Raw genomic sequence first — 21753 nt, 5'->3', positions numbered from 1 at the left:
AAAATTTCTTAGTTTAACCACCAAAACCTTGCAATTTATACTTTGGAACCTAGCAGAAGAGTCAGCCATACACAGGCAGTCAAATGCTAAGGCCCCAATCCTGCATTGCTCTATGCAGGCAGATACTCATGTAGAGTCTCACTGACTACTACATGTCTCTATGCAGATGTGTGTATGTGTAGGACAGTGGGGTTTGCCCATGAAGACCAGCTTGCAAGATCAGGCCCCATTCATTATTACTAATAAAGAAAAAAAGAGAACAGTTTAAGAAACAGAGGGGAAACCCCCAAACTGTGATGAATCAGCTGCAAAACTATGCATTAAAATGAGAACAATCAACCTTTGCCACTCTTTTTAAGCCATCATATATACTTTTCTTTAAGAGATCACAGTTTTTCTTGTGTCATATTCAGTGCCCAGACATTTTCACACTTCAGAGCTATAGGGAATTTGACAAGTAAACCTATTAAAGTTATAGCATTTTAATCTTTATGTTTGATGAACACAAACCAAAGTTACACAGGTCTGATAATGATAAATTCAACATTAGTTGAATTTATAGTTATAAATGTCCTTCCAAAACAAATGTATATATAGGTGGATGTACTGTAGAAATATAATAAACTACATGGTTGGGCCTAGATAAACCGGTGAGTCTCAAACATCAGTACTATCTGCATAAAGTTAAAACTTAAATCTGCTCTCCTAAATTCCTGTTCATCCTTCTTATGACATGCAGTGAATGGTAGATAAAATAAGTATCTAACAAGGCACGACAGTAGCTCTGATGGAGCTAAAACGGCAGAGACCTACATTCTAATAAATAAATGAAGTTTAGCAATTATTGCCAGAAATCATGTCAAGCAGGCCACAGGAAACTGTAGTGGTGCAGCTGGAGAAGGGCAAGATTCTGCAAGCCAGAGAAGGCAATGGAACTCATCCAGCTTTGATTATTTATGACGTGCTGATGAAGGAACAATCTTCCATATGAGGAACAGCTTTAAAGTTGAACAGTGAAGCTGAAACAGTTTTAGTAAGGAAGAAAACAAACAAAAAACAGAGTACCAAAAACTACAGCTACAAAAACAATGACATTCATTTCAATAATTTAAAAAATCATTTATGTGCAAAAACAGATGTTAGCTTGTCCAATTTTGAGGTCAACAGTAAACTGTATTCGTGACAATCACTTTGTTTAGCAGTAAATATGCTCTATTTAATGGTGCTGTAAATAGGTTTCCACGTGTTGCTTCCGAATATTATCATATTGGGTACAAATTCAAAGCAAAAGCACATGTAAAGCAAAGTATATAACTGAAATTAATACTGAACTACTTTCAAATACCCAAAACTTTGTATTTCCTTGCACAGGCTATCATAATCATAAAAACCTGAAATTTATAAAATATGTCTCAACCTTTTTGTTTTAGTGTCTGATGATAAGCACTCAAGAGGACACTGAGAAGTTAGAACCATGGTCTCATCTGCCTTTAAACTGATGAAATATGAGGATCTTTTATGGCTCTCTGGCTTTTACTCAGTGTCAAGGGGCTGAATGAAGAGGGAGTGAGGATCTCATGGCTTGTGAAGAATTCTAATTCTTACTTTAAAAGAAAAATCACCACAGATACTAATTTTATTATATAAATAAATATAATAAAATTAGTATCTGTGGTGATTTTTCTTTTAAAGTAAGAATATATAATTAGTGTTTGTAATTGTTTGGTGAACAAAAAAAAAAGGTAAATGTGTGTGCTTGCCCTTCCATCTTACTGGCTCTGTTGCAGCAGCATTTTGTCAAATATTTTCTTATGGTTTTTCCAAGAACTGCTCTGACATCACTGATGCTACTCCTGAACACAAGGAAGAGAACAATAAAGCTGCATCTATATAAACTCCTTTAAAAATACATTAGAAGGAAAGAGGATTTTTTGGGGGGTGGGGGGAATTAGTAATAAAAAAAAACATGAGTAGAACAGAAAGGAAGATTTTTTTATTTGCAAGGTTTTGGCTAGATCTTAAAACAAAGGGAGGACAAAAAAATTAAAACCCATGTCCTTTTAAACATGACATGGTTGTAACATCTTTAAATTATTATTTAATGAAAACAGAAAGTGAGTGTTACACAATTTCCTTTGATTTGTTTCAACTATATAACTAGAGGAGGGATTATTCTTATATTCTAGAATTTAATCTCAAAGACACCAGTCTAAGCAGTTTGAATTTGAAAATTAGCAAAGGCTAATTCAGAAGTATCCTTCTCAATGAAAACATGCTAATTCAGGAAAGAATACTTCTTAGTGTAAATACACTGTACTAAATGAAAGATACTCCTTGTTTGAAAAGAAACACTCAACTTTAGAAGTATTCCTTTCTACATGTTCTGCACACGTTTACTTCACCTATTCAGTAAGAGTACATGTGAAAGGTACAATATGGATACACATGTTAGCATCAGAGTATGAACAATTTTTATATCTCCAGGCAGTAGAGATTTACAAGTCATCAAAACAACCAACCAGAACATAAAATAAAGTATTTCAGAACTAGTTTGGCATATGAAAATAGTATCTTTCTGACAAAAGTAAAAGTAATGAAACAACCAAGCATTTGAATCCATGGGAATTTGAGGGAAGTTGTCAAATTCTACAGGGACTTTTCCCCTTCCTCAAACAACTGCAGTTTCTGTGAGATTTTTCCTTCTTGTTTTCTGTTTTATTTGGCTTCAGTCTCATACTTAAACACCAAACAGCATTACAGAATAAGGAATGTCATTCTAAGTTATTGGCTTATCAGACTTTTACTGATATTACAGAAAACAGAAAAATCGTGTAATATCTTCCAGGATCCCACTATGAGAATCCAACACTTTTTAGGCCCTATCTTCCTATGTTCCCATAATCAGGCTAAAGTCTTGGACTTTTCAGAGTTTTAGCAAGTTATGTGCCTACCTCAGACTTTCTCTGGATAATTCTTCCATGACTGCACTACCACAGGTACAGCTTGACAGATGGTAGAAATGGAGGAAGCAATAGGGTAAAAGGAGCACCATCATTTTCATCACTGTGTCATCTTACCTCCTTTGAGCACTGTTAGACAACATAGCAGCGAGTATCTACGCCATCTACATTAGTGTCCCCCAAAAAGTCTAGGTGTAGACAAGGTTTTAGCTCATAGTAGCATAACTTTTAGGCAGTGTCTACATTTGCTGGCCAAACAATATGGGAACCCTATTTGGTCACAACAGACTTTAAACAAGGCTTATAACCTTGATTCAAAGAGCCAGTAGTGAGAAGGTTATCTTTACAATCAGAATATCTAACTTTTTTTTTTTTTTTTTTTTTTAAGGAAAGCTTATGTTCTGAAGACTTCTAGAGAAATCCATAGGAACTCCTTGGAGTTCATTAATACTTTTTCTTGTGGTTTTCTATTGTCCCACTGTACAATTGTGCTCCATATTTATAAGCATAAAAAAGCATGTACATTGAATCTTAACATGCATCCAGAGAACTGAATGCATATATACATTTCCCACAAAATCTGGAGGCACTGTTAAGACTGAAAATTATATTTTCAATCTGGTTGTCATTCTGTACAAGAACATTTGTACACCATTACTTTACAAAGGGCAACATTAATGTCTCTGAGTACAGCATAATATAATACCAGTTCCTCCCTTTTTCTTCTTAATTTCAATCTCTAACATTCTGCATACTTGTTTCTGTGAAGGTCCTTGTGCATCAATATTAAGTATGGCATTATATAACAGGTTTGTGTGTATTATATATTATATATATGAAAAGGCCTATGGTGAGAATTGAGAGTTTTGTATTCAGCAAACAAACCTAAACTACATGTAAAACCACTGCAACTGATCATCAGAAAGAGAATGAGTGCATTAATTGTAAATTTTTGTGACACTCAAAATCAGACACAAATAAATCAGTAACCTTGGAAATGGAATACTTTTCTAGCTGAATTTTGCCACTGCTTCATTTTTCAGCGTTATTAGAAAGTTCAATAACTCCCTGTTTGGAGAATGAATTAAAAATAGTCCAAAGAACAGAGGGGTCTTCACAATTATGATGATTCTGCCAATGACTGAAAAGCCCCTCTTTTCTTCCAAATATCTGCTTGCATAAAATGCAGTTATAATCAGCTTTACACCAAATTTGAATTTTTTTATTTTGTGTGGCACAGCCAAAATTTTGCAACTCCTTTCCTGGTTCACTGTTACCTGATGGAATAACCTCACTTTTGGTTAAAGTATCAAAATTATTTTGATGAAGATATATTTGCCTTTTCAGTTTTGGAAAAGCATAAAACTCTTCCTCACAAGTGCCATGTTTGACTGGATTTCGTCTCTCTTTGCGCTGCTTCCAGAAATGAGCTGCATGTTTGATCAGTTCTTCCTGAGGTCCCTTGCCTCCCTGTAGAATTCCTTCTTTTATTCTTCCTGGGAGCTCCTCGCCATGAAAACACAACAAATGAAACTTCATCTCAGCAAAAAATTGTGCAGTAAACTGGCATCTGCCACATTTGATCTGTAATTTGACTTCTGCTTGACTCTGAAATAAATCTTCAAAATTGCATTTATTTCCCCTAAAACAGGAAGAAAAAAAAGGAACATGTACGCTACTTCAATACTAGCCATGTTTGGAATTAGAACAGAAATTTCTAATCTTCTAAATTTTAAGAAGTGGAAAAGGTGGAGGAATTTATGGAACATTATATTTACTTTATTAAAACCAGGCATTTTTACTGCAATTAATAAAATATCTGGTTATAAGGACTGAGAAGAAAAATAAAGTGATAAACTAGTGGGCAGTATGGGGTGAACAAAACAAATTATATGAAATTATACAAAAACTGAAACTATCAGGAAAATAATTGTCTCCAAAATCAGGTTTTGTAAAACTTTTACCAACCCCTAGATGAATTTAAATGAAATGTTAAAACACAACAAAAACCATATCCCAGCATATTTTGGCAACCCAAATATTACAGCACTGTGCTAATAAGAAGGAAGTGAAAATTACTAGACATTTACTTTCAAAAGAGAAATTCATTAGTCTATTTTCATTTATTGACATGAGAAAAATCCAAGTTTTTTTTTTAAAGGCAGAAATAGGAAAAATAAAATAGAATTTTAATTTTTTTTTATTTTAACTCCTGAGGGCATTCTGTGCCAAAAAATTTAAAATTCTGCACAAAATATTTTAAAATTCTGCAAATTTTATTTGTCAAATAAATGTGGAGGCTCCAGCATAGCACTGGGGAGCACAGGCCACTAGCTGCACAGAGGTGGGAGATCACTGTGCAGCGCCCCCAGGACATGGATTTAGCAATGAGGCTGCACCAAACTCTGACAAGTGCAAAGTCCTGGCGTGCCCCTCTGTGTGGGCAGGCAAGCTCAGCAAGGCAGGATCCAAGTGTGGAAGAGCTTACTATGGGGGGAACCAGGTGTGGGTTGAGGGGGTTCTGTGTGGGGCAATCTGGGTGTGGGCGGCTCAGTGGGGATCCGGGTGCAACCTGGATGCAAAGGGGCTTGTTGGGGGTTCTGGGTACAACAGTATGGGACTCTGCAGTGGGGTCCAGATGAAGGTGGTTGGGGCTCGGGGGGGTAGGAGGGAGGAGCAGAGGAGTATCAGTGTGTGTGTGGGGGATAGAGCTCAGCAGGAAGGTATGAGTGTGGGGTTCCAGATGCTAGGGGAGTGGGGTTCAGTGGGCTGGGGATCCAGGTGCAGCTGATTGGGGCTTGGTGGGGTGGGGGTGGTTCGCCAGGACAGTCCAGGTGCAGGGGGAGTGGGGCTCATCATGGAGGAAGAGGGTTCTGAGTGTGGGGGAGGGCGAGGCTCAGGAGAAGGGTCTGCTGAGCAGTATGAGGGGGTCTGGATGCCCGGGGGTTGGGCAGATGGGGGAGCAGCTCCCTGTACAGGGATCCTTCCCCATGTAGCTGAGGAGCGATGGGTGCAGAAAGCGAAGAAGTTTGCAGAGCTTCCTACAGCCGCGGTAGAAATCTGTGGGTGGGTCCGACCCGGCCCCAGATGCCATGCAGGAGAAGAGAAAGTCCCGTCCCCCACAGCCAAGCTGTGACTAGCAGCTGAGCCTGGAGTAGGAGCAACCAGCCGGGTCTTCATCAGTACTGCCTCCTGCCCCACCTCTCTCTGGCTGCTCTGGGCACCCGAAACATACTGCTGGGGAGGCTCGCATGACCGCACTTGCAGCTTCCCTTTGCTTCCCTGTCAGAAAGTCATTTTTCTACAGGGAAACAAAGAAATCTGTGGGGGACATAAATTCTGCACATGCGCAGTGGCGTAGAATTACCCCAGGAGTAGTCTATGAAACTGTTGATTACATAGGTAAAGATATTTTAAAAATATATGATTTATAACCAGTTAATGCCCTTTTAATTTCTTTCTGTAATTGGATACCAAACATGAAAGATAAAGGAAACAGATGTACGGACAGACAGCATCGCTTTGATTTGAATAAGGTTTTTGACAGGGCTCCACACAACACTTTCCCATAGTAGCTAGAGAAATATGGATTAGATGGAATTTCTATACAGTGATACAAATCTGACTAAAAAATTCAAACTAACAGGGTAACTATAAATGATTCATCGTAAGCTGGACAGTGAAAATGAATGAGGTGTTGCAGTGTCCACTTAGGTCCAATGCTATTAAAACTTTAATTAACAGTTCAGAGGATAAAGAAGTCACTAATCAAACTCACAATGGTATGAAGCAGAGAGGGGTCAAATTAAAACACAGTATAGTATTGACACAGTAGAGAAATAAAATGAACTTAATAAGCTACATTTTAATAAATACAAATGCATAGTAATACAAACTAAAAAGTCAGCATTTATCCGACCATGGAAAGATTATTTCACCACAAACCATAAAGGTAGGAGCAGGAGCATTTTGTACCTTCTATGATAGATAGTAGAAAGCAGTAATCAAATGCATGAATATGGACTAGATAGCAGTACCTCTGAGAAAGAATAGGGTAACAATACATAACATGGTAAACAGAGTACAAGTAAACAATGCAACACCATTTGATGTTTTGAAATGTTGTGTTCAGTTTTGAATACTATTCTTTTAAAAAATATAAACTGGAAAGAATACAGATGAGAACAGGGCTAAAAAGTAAGACTAAATATTAGGAAACACTTTTTAACTGTAAGAAGTCAGGGAATGAAAAAAAAATCCCAGCTCCACTATCGGTTACGGTATTATTTTAACAGGAAATATTCAGGACTAGACTAGACACCAATTGGTCAATGATAATTTAGGATTAATAAATCCTGATGGATTATAGGAGGAAAGGGATGGACTAAATGACTGACTAGAGAGGTCTAACAAAATTTGCAAGCAGCTCTGAATCTCACCTTGGAAGAAAAAGTTAATAAAAATAAAAAACTTATGATAATAGAAGTCCATAAATGACACAAATAATGAAATCATTTTCTTATTGACATTTAACTTGTATATGCACTCACCTCTCTATTGTTTCTTCTGCTCCTTTTACATTTATGTCTCTATTCTTTAAAGCATCTTGCAGTTGCTGTTCGCCTGTGGAGGGCTCGGTGCTGATAACAACCCTGTGTACTTCCTTCAGATGGCCAAAGTATACTCTTGCATGGCCAAATACTTTGGCACAAAACTCACAACAAACAAGTTTCTTGAGTCTGCCTTCGTTGTGATGAAGCTTCATGTGAGTGCTTAGGCTTCCTGAATGAACATATGCTTTCTGGCAAATTCGACAGCTATAAGGCCGTCTATTTGTGTGTGTGTTCATGTGGTCCTGAAGATGGTGTTTAAATTGAAAGTTGTGGTTACAGACATGGCACTTATGCCATGGCTTAGATACAGTAGAAAATAAATTTCTACACAGATCACTTTGTTTAGCAGGAGTGCCATCACTCTGCTTACAGCTTAAATATTTATTTGGAAGTGTATCATTTAAGAAAATGTCTTGTTCTGTGCAGTCAGGAGTCTGAGTCTCTATTATAGCCGCAGAAGTCAGTGGAGCTAAAGCCTGCATAACTACAGGTTTTGGTCTGATACTACGGTATTTTTTAACTGACTCAGCCTTACTGCCTTTTGATTCATGGGGATCAACTTTTACTCTCTCTTTACCCTCTCTACATTTATTAATGATGCACTTTCTTCTTTTGGTCTGAAATGCCAATCTATCATCTGGGGTTCTTCGTTTTCTACCTCTTCTTTTAGAGGCTACACCATTCAATTTCTTTAGATTATCAACATCCAGTTTAGTGGCTGGACTGAAGGTATTTTCACGGGGGGCTTGTTTGGAGATTTGTGCAAAAGATATCGCTAGTAGTTTATCATAAACTCTGGTAGAAACATTAAAGGTTTTTACCAAAGGTGGTATTTTTTCACATTCAGGTCTTCGCCCAGGAGTAGATGCAGCCACAGTGTTAGAATTTTGTTTAGATTTACAGAATATTGCATTTTTCATTCTTGAATATGGCAAAATAGGAAGCTTTCCTTTTGGTGCGGACTGAGTCAATTGAACTTCATTGCCAAATATTGCCGGTGACAGGACAGTGACAGAATTTGCAGAATTCACCAGTTTTTCTTTAAGTTTCTCAGATGTTATGAGTGAGCCTTTTGTGGCTTCAATAGTTGATTTCATGGAATGTAGACTCATTTTCACAGGATTACTTGGATTCACTGGCTTGGACAAACATTCCTTAATGACAGATGGTCCCGAAATACTATCTTCAGCAGTTTCTGTTTTCTTTAATAAAGGAGATTCAGATTCTACATAGTTGTTTTCACTGAGTAAAGTACCAACTGTAATTTCAGTAGAACCATGATCAATTAAAATAACTTGTTCAGATGAATCTGTAGTAGAATGAGCTTCAGGAAGGTCTCCAGTTGAAGTAGTCATTGCTGTTGTCTGTGATGAAATTTGTACCTTGCTGGAAATCTTGTTATGTGTTCTTGAAGAAGAGGTTTGAAATGTTTTTTTGTCAATCAACAATTTATCTGTAGTAGAATGAGCGTCAGGAAGGTCTCCAGTTGAAGTAGTCATTGCTGGTGTCCGTGCTGAAGTTTGTACCTTGCTGGAAATCTTGTTATGTGCACTTGAAGAAGAGGTTTGAAATGTTTTTTTGTCAATCAACAATTTATTTTTTACAGATTGATACCTAGGAATGGGTAGTTTGAGGTTTTCAGGAGGGGGCACATTTGATTGTTGGATTCGTTGTGCTGCCAGTGCAGGAGTGATATGTGGTAAAGCTACAAGAGAAAAAGTTCCCTCATGACCAGCAACTTGCATTAGAGTATAGTTTTGTGCTGGCATTATACGTGGTTTAGAGCTTGCAGATGAAATAGAATTAGTTTGTTCAGGAAGAACAGGTGGAAGACAAGACACCACCCCTGAAGTTATAACTTTAGGTACCATCTTTGGTGCAATTGTCCTAAACTGATTTTTATTCTGAAAACCTTTTCCATTTCTTATCATCCCAGAAGAGGATTTCCATTTATCTGAAATAAAACACACAAACATGTAATATGATGTATAACAACCTTTTTTTTTTTTTAAGATTACTTTATCAAAAAATAACTTGTTTAGGAGGGATTCCATTTCACAAAAACTTACTAGAAATATCTAGATATGTAAATCACCACTCATTTATGTATGGAACTGTTCAATTCTCATAGACAAACTGAAAGGCTAATAAACCTGAGAAGATTTAAGTAATGTGTTTGGCTATACTTAAGCCCATCCATTTTCAGTTTAAAAATATTTTTACCGAAAAATTCCTTGGTTTTACAAAAAGTATTATTCATTTTTTTCTGATTTTTACCCTACTTTTGTATCATTCAAATATATTAAAAATAACTTGTTTTATTAGGAAAATACAATACATTGCATGAAATATATGTATTATGATAATACATTAGTCTGCGTGTATATGCAAAGCTGCCTGTTGAAGTAAGGCTACATATTAGTCTAGAAAATACACACAAACAAACAGGCACACAAGCTCTGAAGTGCATGTGCATCTGAGAGTGCTGACAAATCTCACGCCCACCACGTACACATTTCAAGCTTTTAGCAGATAATGATATAAAGATTTGACACACTAAAATGGGAAGAAAATGAAAGTCTATATCAGAATACGTTTCAGAACACAAGGAATAAAACAGGAGAAAGGATGAAGTTGACTGTGTGCACTATAAATGGTGTTGCCCAATTATTAAATGTAAATATTTCTAAGCGTAAGTCTACAATAGTAAACTGTTTATTCAAATGAAAAATTTTATTTGGGGATTAGGGATATAATAAACTAAAAAATTCCAAGGAAAAATTAAATAGAAGAACAACTGAAAACGAAGGGCCCTAGCTATACTTAACACCTGCAAACAAAAACGTTAGTTTCTCTTCATCTGATCAATAATTCTAAAACATTTTCCACTCTACATCATACACTCTCTTTACTTCCAGCACTCATCTTCATCGGCCTCTTCTACACTAGAAAAAATGGTATTAATATTCCAGCAATAATACTGCTGCACTGGCATTAGGAATGTTGTAAATGCTTGTGTAGACAGGGCTCAGGTCTTTTTGGTACTGTTGCACGAAAATCTGCTCAGAGCCATTCCAATTGTTGTGGACTCTGTCTACAATAAGAGTAAAAAAAAAAAAACGGTAATGCAAACACACCTGTTGAGCATGCCTTTCTACCTGTCATGCCATCCTCCAATTCCTTTTTAACACTTGTGGGTTTTTTTACATATAGACAGAAACTCATCTGACATTTCAAAAATTATGGCTACAAAACTGCAAATGTAACTTGGGATAAAATGTACTGCCAGCAAAAATTTATAATCACTCTTATTTCTGCCTGTTGAAATGATATGCACTTTGGCCACATAGCACTGTAGTTCTATTTAAAGCTATGGTTGTAGTTCTAGTCCCTTGTGGGACTCTCTTTTAAAAAGCTTTCCTCAGACTTTTGTAATGTTTTTACATGTTTTTACAATTAAAATCACAGACATTTTAAAAGTGAGTCAACTCCTTTTTTTAAGTGTTAATAGAGGAAGAAAGAAAAACATGTTGACAAAGAATAAAGCTAATAAACAACAGAAGAAAGTTAAAATATACAAAAGGCAATGGACATGGATCAGCAGAGGCATAAGCCTACCTTTCAGATAGTATATGGAAAGACGTGTATTGCACTGCACCACTGCCATTTTCACATTGCCTATCAATAAATAAACTCATCTTCTGACACCTCAAATTAGCACAGCCTGAGGTTATTGCAGAAAAACTACTCTCACTTTCTAGGCAGGAGGATGAACCACGTGTTGCTCTAGATTTCCTGCTTGCTGATTTAAGTCATTTCTGTTTAAATTAATCCATCCTGTAACTTGGGATAGCTCTCGTCTAGATCACTAGATGCTCCCGAAATACAATCTGGTCAGGTCCATCACCTATAAGTTCCTAGGCCTTCAAGTAATATTGGGAAAAAAGCAAGGTGTGGTTTTAGGAAAATTCAGTCTTAAACAGAAGGATGTCAAACAGAAAATGTAAAAAATAAAGTAATACTGAAGGCTACAAGACTCCAAAAATGTTCACAGTGAATGACTATGAAGTTGTTTAGTAGAGAAGTTTCTATGTACATCATTAAAAATGTGCAAAGACTGAGTGTACCTTTCTTCTAATACTTTTATCCCTAGATAGCATATTCACCACATACACCTCTACCTTGATATAACGCTGTCCTCAGAAGCCAAAAAATCTTACTATGTTATAGGTGAAACAGCGTTATATCGAACTTGCTTTGATCCACCGGAGTGCACAGCCCCACCTCCCCGCAGCACTGCTTTACTGCGTTATATCCAAATTCGTGTTATATCAGCTCGCGTTATATCGAGGTAGAGGTGTATGTGGAATACCTTACCAATTCATATTACAAGTTACACACATTATTTTTAAAAATACATTTCATTTTAATCTCCCCCTAAAGGCAGTAATACAGAGGGATTTTCATTAGAACCCACTGATCTTCCAGAGTCCCTGGGCACAGAATCAAAGTAAAAAAACCTATTCTTAGCTCTTAAACCCTAAGCTCTCAGCTGTTAATATTATTGGTAGTATTCAGGCTTTTTGCTTCTTACATACAATTTTTGTTTTTAAGGTAAGATTTTATGTGAGTTTTGAGAAGAAGTACAACATGACTATGTGGATTAATGTAATCATTAGCCCAGGCACATAATTCAGAGCTGTAGGCTAGATTCTGAAATTGAAAGTTAACAGTGTAGGTCAAAATCCCTATTCTATTTAATGACAGGAGATTAAAGGACGACTATATTTTTCTTTTATGGTATAGAATCTGCTCTTATTTACTATGTTACCTTCACCATGTATAACAAGGAGTCTGGTGGCACTTTTAAGACTAACGGATTTATTTGGGCATAAACTTTCGTGGGTAAAAAACCTCACTTCTTCAGATGCATCAACAACAAGGCTATCGCAACACTGATGCATCTGAAGAAGTGAGGTTTTTTTACCCATGAAAGCTTATGCCCAAATAAATCCGTTAGTCTTTAAAGTGCCACCGGACTCCTTGTTGTTTTTGTGGATACAGACTAAAACGGCTACCCCCTGATACTTTTCACCATGTATGGATGTCTAAGAGTTTCTATACAACAAGCAGTTTTTGAGTTTATTACAGTATTCCACATGAGGTGGTTTTCATTCTCCCTTCAATTTTGGCTTCCACTGTGGTCTCCGTCTTATTGTCCCAAAGTCCTATTCAATGAAGAGCACATTCTGAGATGGATGACAACTAGCTTTTTGTTTGCAGTGATGCTATAGCCTCAATGGTCCCAGGTGAGATAATGTGGGAAGCCAATATCTTTTACTGGACCAACTTATGTTAGTGAAAGAGACAAGTTCTGAGCTTATACAGAGCTCTACCAAATAAGTACTTTCCCTTTGACTAAAGAAAATGACATATCAGAGACAAAAATCCCAATAACTCCTTGTGACAGACTGACAAACCTTATTGAATCAAGTTAAACTTTACTGAGTTAAGTTTAGCATCTTTGGAGTTCACTGTATTACAAACGCAAATATTTATGAACTATTGTGGGATTGTATGGAACCTCTTTAGTAAGTACTCAAGATTAATGCACTCTCCAGAAAGGACTGTATCTTCACAGTGATGTGAATATGAATTTTTTAAGATTAAGGGGGTTTCTCTTGGAGAAGGGGGTATATGCTAATATAATTCCTCTTTTTGAAGCCTCCCCCTGGGGAGCGAGAGACCACTGCACACTAATTATCTGCTTCTGGGAACTCCAGATCAAAGAGCTTTGATCTGTATAAAAAGATGGACTAAACTTATCATTTGAGTGTGTTTGTTCTGAGCTGAAGCTCTGATGAACTTAAAGTCACAAGGAAGCCCATAAGGTGGGGTGCTTGAAAGAATGTTCTGGCCAGAGCCCATGTGAGAGTTAGGAAGAACTCTGGTAAGCTTATTAGGATGCGTGTATGTTTACAAAATTTTTTTAATGTTTTCTCTGTAATGCTTTTTACCTTAAGAATAAAGTAGGCTTGCCTAGAAAACTCCAAGTGGTAACTTATATCTGTAGGAATCACTCTATTATCAGTCTCTGAAGGGAAAGCAAGCAGATCTCTTTAGGCAGACTGCCTTTGTTGGGAAAAAGAGCAGGAGTACTTGTGGCACCTTAGAGACTAACAAGGGAGTGAGATGCGGCTCTCCAACCAGAAAGGCAACGGCTGGAGATCTGGAAGCTGAATTGGGTGCCATTGCTGGATCACTGAGGGGAAATACAAGTGGAGTGGCCCTGAACACTCTAGGACCCAGGAGTCCAGAAATGTCAGGCACCACAAGAACTATTAATTTTGGGGGATGAGGCACCATTTGTGGAAACAGATGTACTAAATAGTGGGTATTTTTACATATTGTCCTTTTGTGAAACTCATGTATTTTCTTTATTGCAAACTTAGAAGACAGTAAAATGGTATTTATTAAAAGGAATTCTCTATACAATTCATCATTCTGAAGTGACAGTCTCATGAAGTTCTTAGCCAAAAGAATAACAACTCTTGAAATGGCCGTTAAAATAATGGATTTTTTTAATCAACTTTTCATATTATGCAGTATATTGTAATGTTAAGCAATGATTTAGCTGAGTTTGAGACAGAGTTTCTATACAAACACTTTTTTCAACTGGCCAAAATTTTATCAAATATTCCTTCCAAGCTGAACCATCCCATGTTTGGTCTCAGTACTGAATGCTGATTTTTTTTTTGCCAAGCTTGCATTAGATAGTCTAGTGAAGAAGTGTGGGTTGCAGTCTCTTTGGTCTAAGTCCCTTACCCAGGAGCCCTCAAGATATGTCCGTCTTCCTGCCCAGCTTCCCCTTCTGAACTGAGTGGCCCCCATTTAAGCTTCCCCTCCAGTTGGAGCATACACTGCAGGTCTGGAGGGGTGAGACTAACTGGGCTCAGTGCTGCACCCCTTTGGGCCCAGTGTGGGGTCTGCACAGATATGCAGAGGATACCCAGCTTTAGATTTCTCTCTCATGCAGCTGCTAGTGTAATTAAGATTCTTATCTAATAATAGAGAGACTGGAGCATCAAAGCCTGTCTCAGATAGCCACAGCAGCAAATGAGACAACAGGGGGAGCTATGGGTAGCCTGCTAGAACAGATGTGACCCACTGCCAGGGGAGCTGCTGCTTCTCCATGGCTCCCTTCAGCCCCCATTATGGGCCATTTTACCTCTTCCAGGTAAAAGGGGGAACGCTGGATGCTCTCTCTCCTCCCTTGGCCTCCTCCACTTCTTTCTCCTTTTCGATTAGTGCTGGTGGTGGTGGCAGCAACAGAAAGATGGAATGGCAAGGGGATGGCTAGGGAGACACACAAGTGACACCACTGGGAACTGTTCATAGGTAGTGCCGTGGGTGGAGACTGTATGAATTTAACCCAGGAGTACCTGAAACTTGCTATTTTACATATGGCTGAAAGCATCAAGCTGTCAGAAACACAGTTGATTGACAAATGTTAATTTTTAATGGCAACAACTGTATTATGGAAGTATTATATAAGAGGTAGGTATATGTAGATTGACAGGTAATGCAAAGAGCATAGCTCTCAACATGCCAGGTGTGTGAGTTTTTTTTAATTGCATTTAGTGACAAAGAAAGCATGGCAAGCACTGGGGCCACACAGAGAGGTACTGAATGACGGAGGAGTTCTGTGGAGAAAATAGTATGTGATCATGTAATTAAAGGCTGTATGATAATGGATATGCACTAGGGGGTTGAATTAAATTGTATAAGCAGCCTTAATTCTAGCAATTCTTAACTTTCATGTGCTTGAGTTTTCAATCTAAATAACGCTTTTAACTTTTAAATATATTTGTATTATTGTTGTATCTGAAGATCCTAAGGGGGCCTTTTTGTACTAGGCACTATACAAACACAAGAAAATGCAGTCCTTGCATTGACTTGCTTATAGCTTTTAAAAAAAAAAGTCACATATCACACTTAGATACAGTACATAAGGCTATGGATTCAAAACTGTGTGACAGTATGCATGTTAGAGGCAACTATGTCAGGTAAGGTACTATAGGAGTCTGGATTAGAAGCCATAATGTTCACTATTCTCATTAAGGAATTAGAGGAAGGCTTAAAATCAGTACAGAATACACTTGATCCACACCAAAAGCAGAGGCACAGCAAACACACAGGAGGACAGCGCTAAGTGCTAAAGTGATCTGGAGAGATTAGCATAATGGATACATGGGATTAAATAAGATTTAATGCTTATAAACATAATGTCATCTACTTGGAAAAAAGATGCAAACAGATACTAATTGGAAGAGAAATCATATAGATAGCAGGAAAACAGAAATAATTATGGGTGACAATAAGAAAGAAATTGAAAGGAATTGTCTTTGAAAAAATAAATCCAACATCATTTTTTATTCATATGAACAGACAGATATCTTGTATAATGCCATAATAAGGTGATAATGCTTCTATCAGTACCTCTGTTACAAATTACCAATATCTAAAATACTGGGTGCTATTATGGTCTTCAAAGTTTATAAAGGATATTGAAAAGCTGGAGAAAATACAGAGAAAAACAAATATATAAGAGCTGGCTATTATTATGTACATGTATAAAGATTAGAAGATAAGATACGAGGAAAGAAAGCAATGTATACAATATTTAAAAACTCAAGGTGGACATGATTGCTGTATATAGACACACTAAAGGAAATAAGATGTGAAAAAAGATTATTCACAAAAAGGTAGTACAAGGAGGAAAGGTCTAAAATTTAAAACAAACAAACAAAACACCTTTTAGACTATCATTTGGTATGTTTTTTGTCAAGTTGGAGAAATTGGGCATTGAGACAGTTTTCTCAGGGCTCAATCATAAGCCTTCTTCCACAGCCACACGGAAGAGTAAGGGGATTTAGGACTCTCTTCTGTATGGGCTATACAGGAGGAGGAGAAAAGAGATCACCACTGTCACTGGGCTGCTTAGGTTCCAGCTCATGCAAATTGGACTTCCCCCACGAAACAAGGAGGAAGCATCAGACCATGACTCTCAGAGTAAATTTGATCCAGGACTTGTTATCTCTTGCTACAGTCGTAATAGAACAATACTGTCCTGTCCCTACCTAGCTACCTGGTAGGCCATGAGTGCTGATAATGTAGGCCAACATCCAGGAAACTGGATGACTCAAGGTGGTCTCTTCTGGCTCTACTATCTATAAATTTTACAGAAGAATGAGTTTTTGATGTCTGCATGAAATCAAGGCAGCAAAATAAAAAAAAAATATACCTCTCTCATAGAACTGGAAGGGACCTTGGAAGGTCATTGAGTCCAGACCCCTGCCTTCACTAGCAGGACAAAGAACTGATTTTGCCCCAGATCCCTAAGTGGCCCCCTCAAGGATTTAACTCACAACCCTGGGTTTAGCAGACCAATGCTCAAACCACTGAGTTAAAAAGATTTGAGAGTTGGAGAAAATGTTTTACAGGAGATTTAGAGAGCTCAATCTGTTTAGTTTATCAAAAAGAAGACAAGAGATGATTTGGTTACAATGCAGAAGTATCTTCTAGGGGAGAAAATATCAGGTACTAAAGGACCCTTTCTTCTAGCACAAGGACCAATAGCTGGAAAATGAAGGACGTCAAATTCAAATGAGGAATCTGTGGTAGATTCTGCATCTCTTGATGTCTTTAAATCAAGACTGGATGCCTTTTTTGGACGATATGCTTAACGCATATAAATTATGCTTTAGCAAAACAGAAGTTACTAGGTTTTATACAGAGATAACTGGATAAAATGAAATGGCATGTGATATACAGGCTACAGTAGGGTACAAAATATGTAGGAATGACAGAGTAGGTCATGGTGGTGGGGGAATCGCACTTTATGTGAAAGAAAGCGTAGAGTCAAACATAGTAAAAATCTTAAATGAATCGAATTGTACCATAGAATCTCTATGGAGAGAAATTCCATGATTGAATAGTAAGAGTAAAGCAGGAGGAATATACAAGTGACAACTAGACCAGGATAGTGATGGTAACTGTGAAATGCTCAAGGAGGTTAGAGAGGCTAGAAAACTCAATAGTAATGGAGGATTTAAACTATGCCCATATTGACTGAGTACACGTCATCTCAGGATGGGATGCAAAGATAAACTTTCTAGACACCATTTGTGATAAAGGAAGGAGGGGAGGTAGCTCCCTTTTATGACACCCGGCCAGCCAGTTAACTATAAAATCCCAGTTAGTAGCTGTTCTCTACTTGCTTTACGTGTGAGGAGTTAAAAAGTCCATAGGTAAAAGGAAGGGAGTGGGCACCTGCCCAAAAGAGCCAATGGGAAGGCTAGAGCTTTTTAAAATTGGGAAAAAACTTTCCCTTTGTCTGTTTGTGTAGTTCTCCTGGAGAGCAGGATAAGCCTGGAGCTATGCTGGAAAAGCTTGAGCCAGGAATGAAAATCATCAGATCATACCTCGAACTACCCATTTGAAACCACAGATATGTAAATAGATTGTCTAGGAAGATGTGATTAGGTTTATCTCTTTTACTTCTTTATGGTTTGGGGACTCCTCTGTGTTGACCCCAGGTGCTTTTGCTTTGCTTGTAACCTTTAAACTGGACCTCAACAAGCTATCTTGATGCTTAATCCCTGTAATTGTTTTTTTAAAACTTAGCAAAAAGCCTAAATTCCAAATATATTTCCTTTCTTTTTGTTTTTAATAAAATTTGCCCCTTTTTTTTTTTTTAAGAATAGGATTGGATTTTTGTGTCCCAAGAGGTTTGTGCATAGATTGTTTAAGTAGCTGGTGGCAACAGCTGATTTCCTTTGTTTTCTCTCTCGTGGTGGCAGAGAAAAGCTGTAACCTTGGGAGTTTAATACAAGCCTGGAGTGGCCAGTATTAATTTTTGGAATCCTTGCAGGCCACTACCTTCCACACTCAAAGTGTCAGAGTGGGGAAATCAGCCTTGACACCATTAATGACTAGTTTTATGGAGCAGCTAGTCCTGGAACCCACAAGGAGAGAGGCAAATCTTGATTTAGTCCTAAGTCAGTCCTGAACCGCTTGAAAATAGTGACCACAATACAATTAGATTTAACATCCTTGTGGGAGTGCAGGGGAAATACCAAAGAAGCCCACCACAATAGCATTTAACTTCTGTGTAGTCCCCCTTGCTGAAATAAGAAAGTTAGTTAAACTGAAATTAAAAGGAACAATGACAAGAATGAAATGCCTTTAAAGCTGCAGGGAAACTTTTTAAAAACATCATAAAAGAGGCTCAAATTAAATGTATACCCCAAATTTAAAAAAAAACAGTAAGGGGACAAAAAAAATGCCACAATGGCAAAACAATAGATTAAAAGAGGCGGTTAGAGGCAAAAATGCATCCTTTAAAAAATGGAAGTCAAATCCTACTGAGGAAAATCGAAGAAAACAAATCTCAGCAAGTAAAGTGTAAAAGTATAATTAGTCAGGATAAAAAACCCACTCAAAACTAACAGCAATATTTTTTTAAGTACATTAGAAGCATAAAGGCCTGCCAAACAATCAGAGGGGCCAATGGACAATCAAGGTACTAAAGGAGCACTCAAGGAAGACAAGGCCATTACAGAGAAGTTCACTGAAGAGGATGTGAGGGAGATTTCCAAATCGTTGCCATTCTTTTTAGGTGGCAAATCTGAGGAACTGTCCCAGATCAGTGTGTCAACAGAGGAGGATTTGGAATGAATTGATAAATTAAACGGTATTAAGGCACCAGAGCCAGATGGTATTCACCCAAGAGTTCGGAAGGAACCCAAATTTAACTACCTACTAACTATGATATATAACCTATTACTTAAATCACCTTCTGTACCAGATGACTGGTAGATAGCTAATGTGACAACAGTTTTTAAAAAAAGGCTCCATAGTACACCCACACCTTGAATACTGCATGCAGTTCTGATTGGCCCATCTCAAAAAAGATACTTTAGAAATGGAAAACATACAGAGAAGGGCAACAAAAATTATTAAAGTAAGAGCTTCCATACGAGGAGCGATTAAAAAAACTGGAATTGTTCATTTTAGAAAAGATATGACTAAGGGGGGAAGGATAGCTCAGTGGTTTGAGCATTTGGCCTGCTAAACCTAGGGCTGTAAGTTCAATCCTTGAGGGGGCCACTTAGGGATCTGGGGCAAAATCAGTACTTGGTCCTGCTAGTGAAGGCAGGGGGCTGGACTCAATGACCTTTTGGGGTCCCTTCCAACTCTATGAGATAGGTATATCTCCATATAAGAGGGGTTTATAAAATCATGAATGGTGTAGAGCAAGTGAATAAGGAAGTGTTATTTACCCCCTCACATATCACAAGACCCAGGGGTCACCCACTTAAATGAATATGCAGCAGGTTTAAAAACAAACAAAATGAAGCACTTCTTTACACAACACACAATCAACCTGCAGCACTTGTTGCCAAAGGATATTGTGAAGGTCAAAACCATAACAAGGTTCTGAAAGGTATCAGATAAGTTCATGGAGGATAGATGCATCAATGGATATTAGCCAAGATGGTCAAGTATGCAACCCATATTCTGGGTGTCCCCAGGCCTCTGACTGCCATATGTTGGGACTGGACAACAGGAGATGGATCACTTGATAATGGCCCTGTTCTTTTCATTCTCTATGAAACATTTGGCACTGGCCACTGTTGGAATACAGATTTCAGAGAGGAAATCATGTTAGTCTGTATCAGCAAAAACGAGGAGTCCTTGTGGCACCTTATCCCAAATACATTTGTTAGTCTTTAAGGTGCCACAAGGACTCCTCATTGTTTTTGTTGGAAGACAGGATACTAGTCTAGATGGACCATTGGTCTGACCCAGTCTGGCCGTTCTTATATTCTTAGATAATCTAATGGGCCCTTCTGACCTTGAACTCTAGAAAACTTTAATCTCTGTGCTTCAGCCCCTTCTCTAAATTGCTGATAACACCACCTTCTCATCTTATAGGTGTTAAAAATCAGGGCTTGCAGTCCCCGGGGCAACCTAATGAGTGTAGTCGGCCTATAATAGGCTGCCTGGTTGGCTATGCCACCTAATTGGTGGAAAAAATCAGCAGACCAGCTCTTAAACCCAGCAGCAGTTTGGTGGCTATGCAAAGCATTTGCTCACAGATGCATTAGCTCCTGTGCCTCCTTGTTCCCAGCCCTGCTCCTAACTTGGCCCCAGTCTTGGGCTAGTCTTACCTCATTCCAGGTAACCCAGCTCTGTAACTTGGCTCTGACTTCTGGCCTCTAACTCCAGCACTAACCACTAGGCATGATTGCCCACATCCTGGTTTCTGACAATAGGAGTGTTGTGAAAAATTCATTAATATTTGTGAAGCACTCATACTAAAAGTGATGAAGGCCATAAAACAGCCCATTTGGAAATTAGTCTGAAGTATGAATAGTCTTCAGTAAATAAGGCATGAGACCACACACAGAACAATGAGGAGGAAACAAAATATTGAATAGCTGCTCATTAAGTGAGCGCCACCTATTCTGTGCACTGAATGAGGCCGCAGTACTGTGTGGAAAAAAAATAGTAACACATAAATCCTGCATATGTATGGGGTGACTTAAAGTTGTTCAGGCAACCTTAGTTCTGGTATTTCCTAAGTTCTGAGTTCTTAACTTTGCACCCTTAATAATGTTCTTTTAACATAGGGATTCTTTTTGTTTCTGTGTACGTAATTCAACATAGGTTTGAAAAATAAACTGAACTCAACATTTAAACTATTGTTATAATACAGGGATAGAGAACAAAGATGTGTAATTAGCACGGAATCTCAGAGGTGCAGAATACAAATATGTACAGAAAACAGCATGTACTTAGGGTCATAGCGGGAACAAGCTTTAAATAATTTGTTAGAATTCCACAAGTCAAAAAGTCAGATGAAATTTAAATGCATTCAAATCAACTGCTGAAAACCACTTTAAGAGTGCTAGATACAAAATACTTAATTATTAATATCATTGACATCTGTATCAGCTTGGGAAAATAGTCTGTGAAACCAGTAAGGAAAAATATTGGTATTTTCCTGTTTGAAAACAAACAAACAGTCTACCTCACGGAGAAACTGTTTGGTGGACACATTATCAAAGATATATTCAAAGATATATAGTTCAGCTTCCACATGCCAGTTTGCA

The 21753-nt window shown here is 37.8% G+C and overlaps 1 protein-coding gene across 11 annotated transcripts in view; it reads right to left on the bottom strand.

The window, feature by feature from the left end:
* Positions 1 to 1104: 1104 nt before the first annotated feature.
* ZNF438 (zinc finger protein 438) overlaps positions 1105 to 21753 on the bottom strand; it is a 90652-nt gene continuing 70003 nt past the window's right edge. For 7 of the 11 annotated variants that reach the window (XM_050939046.1, XM_050939045.1, XM_050939044.1 and 4 more), the window contains 2 exons: positions 7511 to 9527; positions 1105 to 4602 (listed from right to left, as the gene is read on the bottom strand). In XM_050939046.1, coding sequence (XP_050795003.1) covers positions 3993 to 4602; positions 7511 to 9527 — 2627 coding nt within the window. In that variant the 3' untranslated portion in view covers positions 1105 to 3992. Of the gene's footprint in view, positions 4603 to 7510; positions 9528 to 11191; positions 11497 to 21753 lie in introns of all 11 variants that reach the window. The other 4 variants (XM_050939040.1, XM_050939041.1, XM_050939042.1 and 1 more) reach the window with 2 other exon arrangements.

This window comes from Gopherus flavomarginatus, chromosome 2 (assembly GCF_025201925.1).
Source record: "Gopherus flavomarginatus isolate rGopFla2 chromosome 2, rGopFla2.mat.asm, whole genome shotgun sequence".
In the NCBI taxonomy this organism is placed as follows: domain Eukaryota; kingdom Metazoa; phylum Chordata; order Testudines; family Testudinidae; genus Gopherus; species Gopherus flavomarginatus.
Note: the sequence above shows the minus strand (reverse complement) of the source record. Positions and strands in the feature narration are given on the sequence as shown.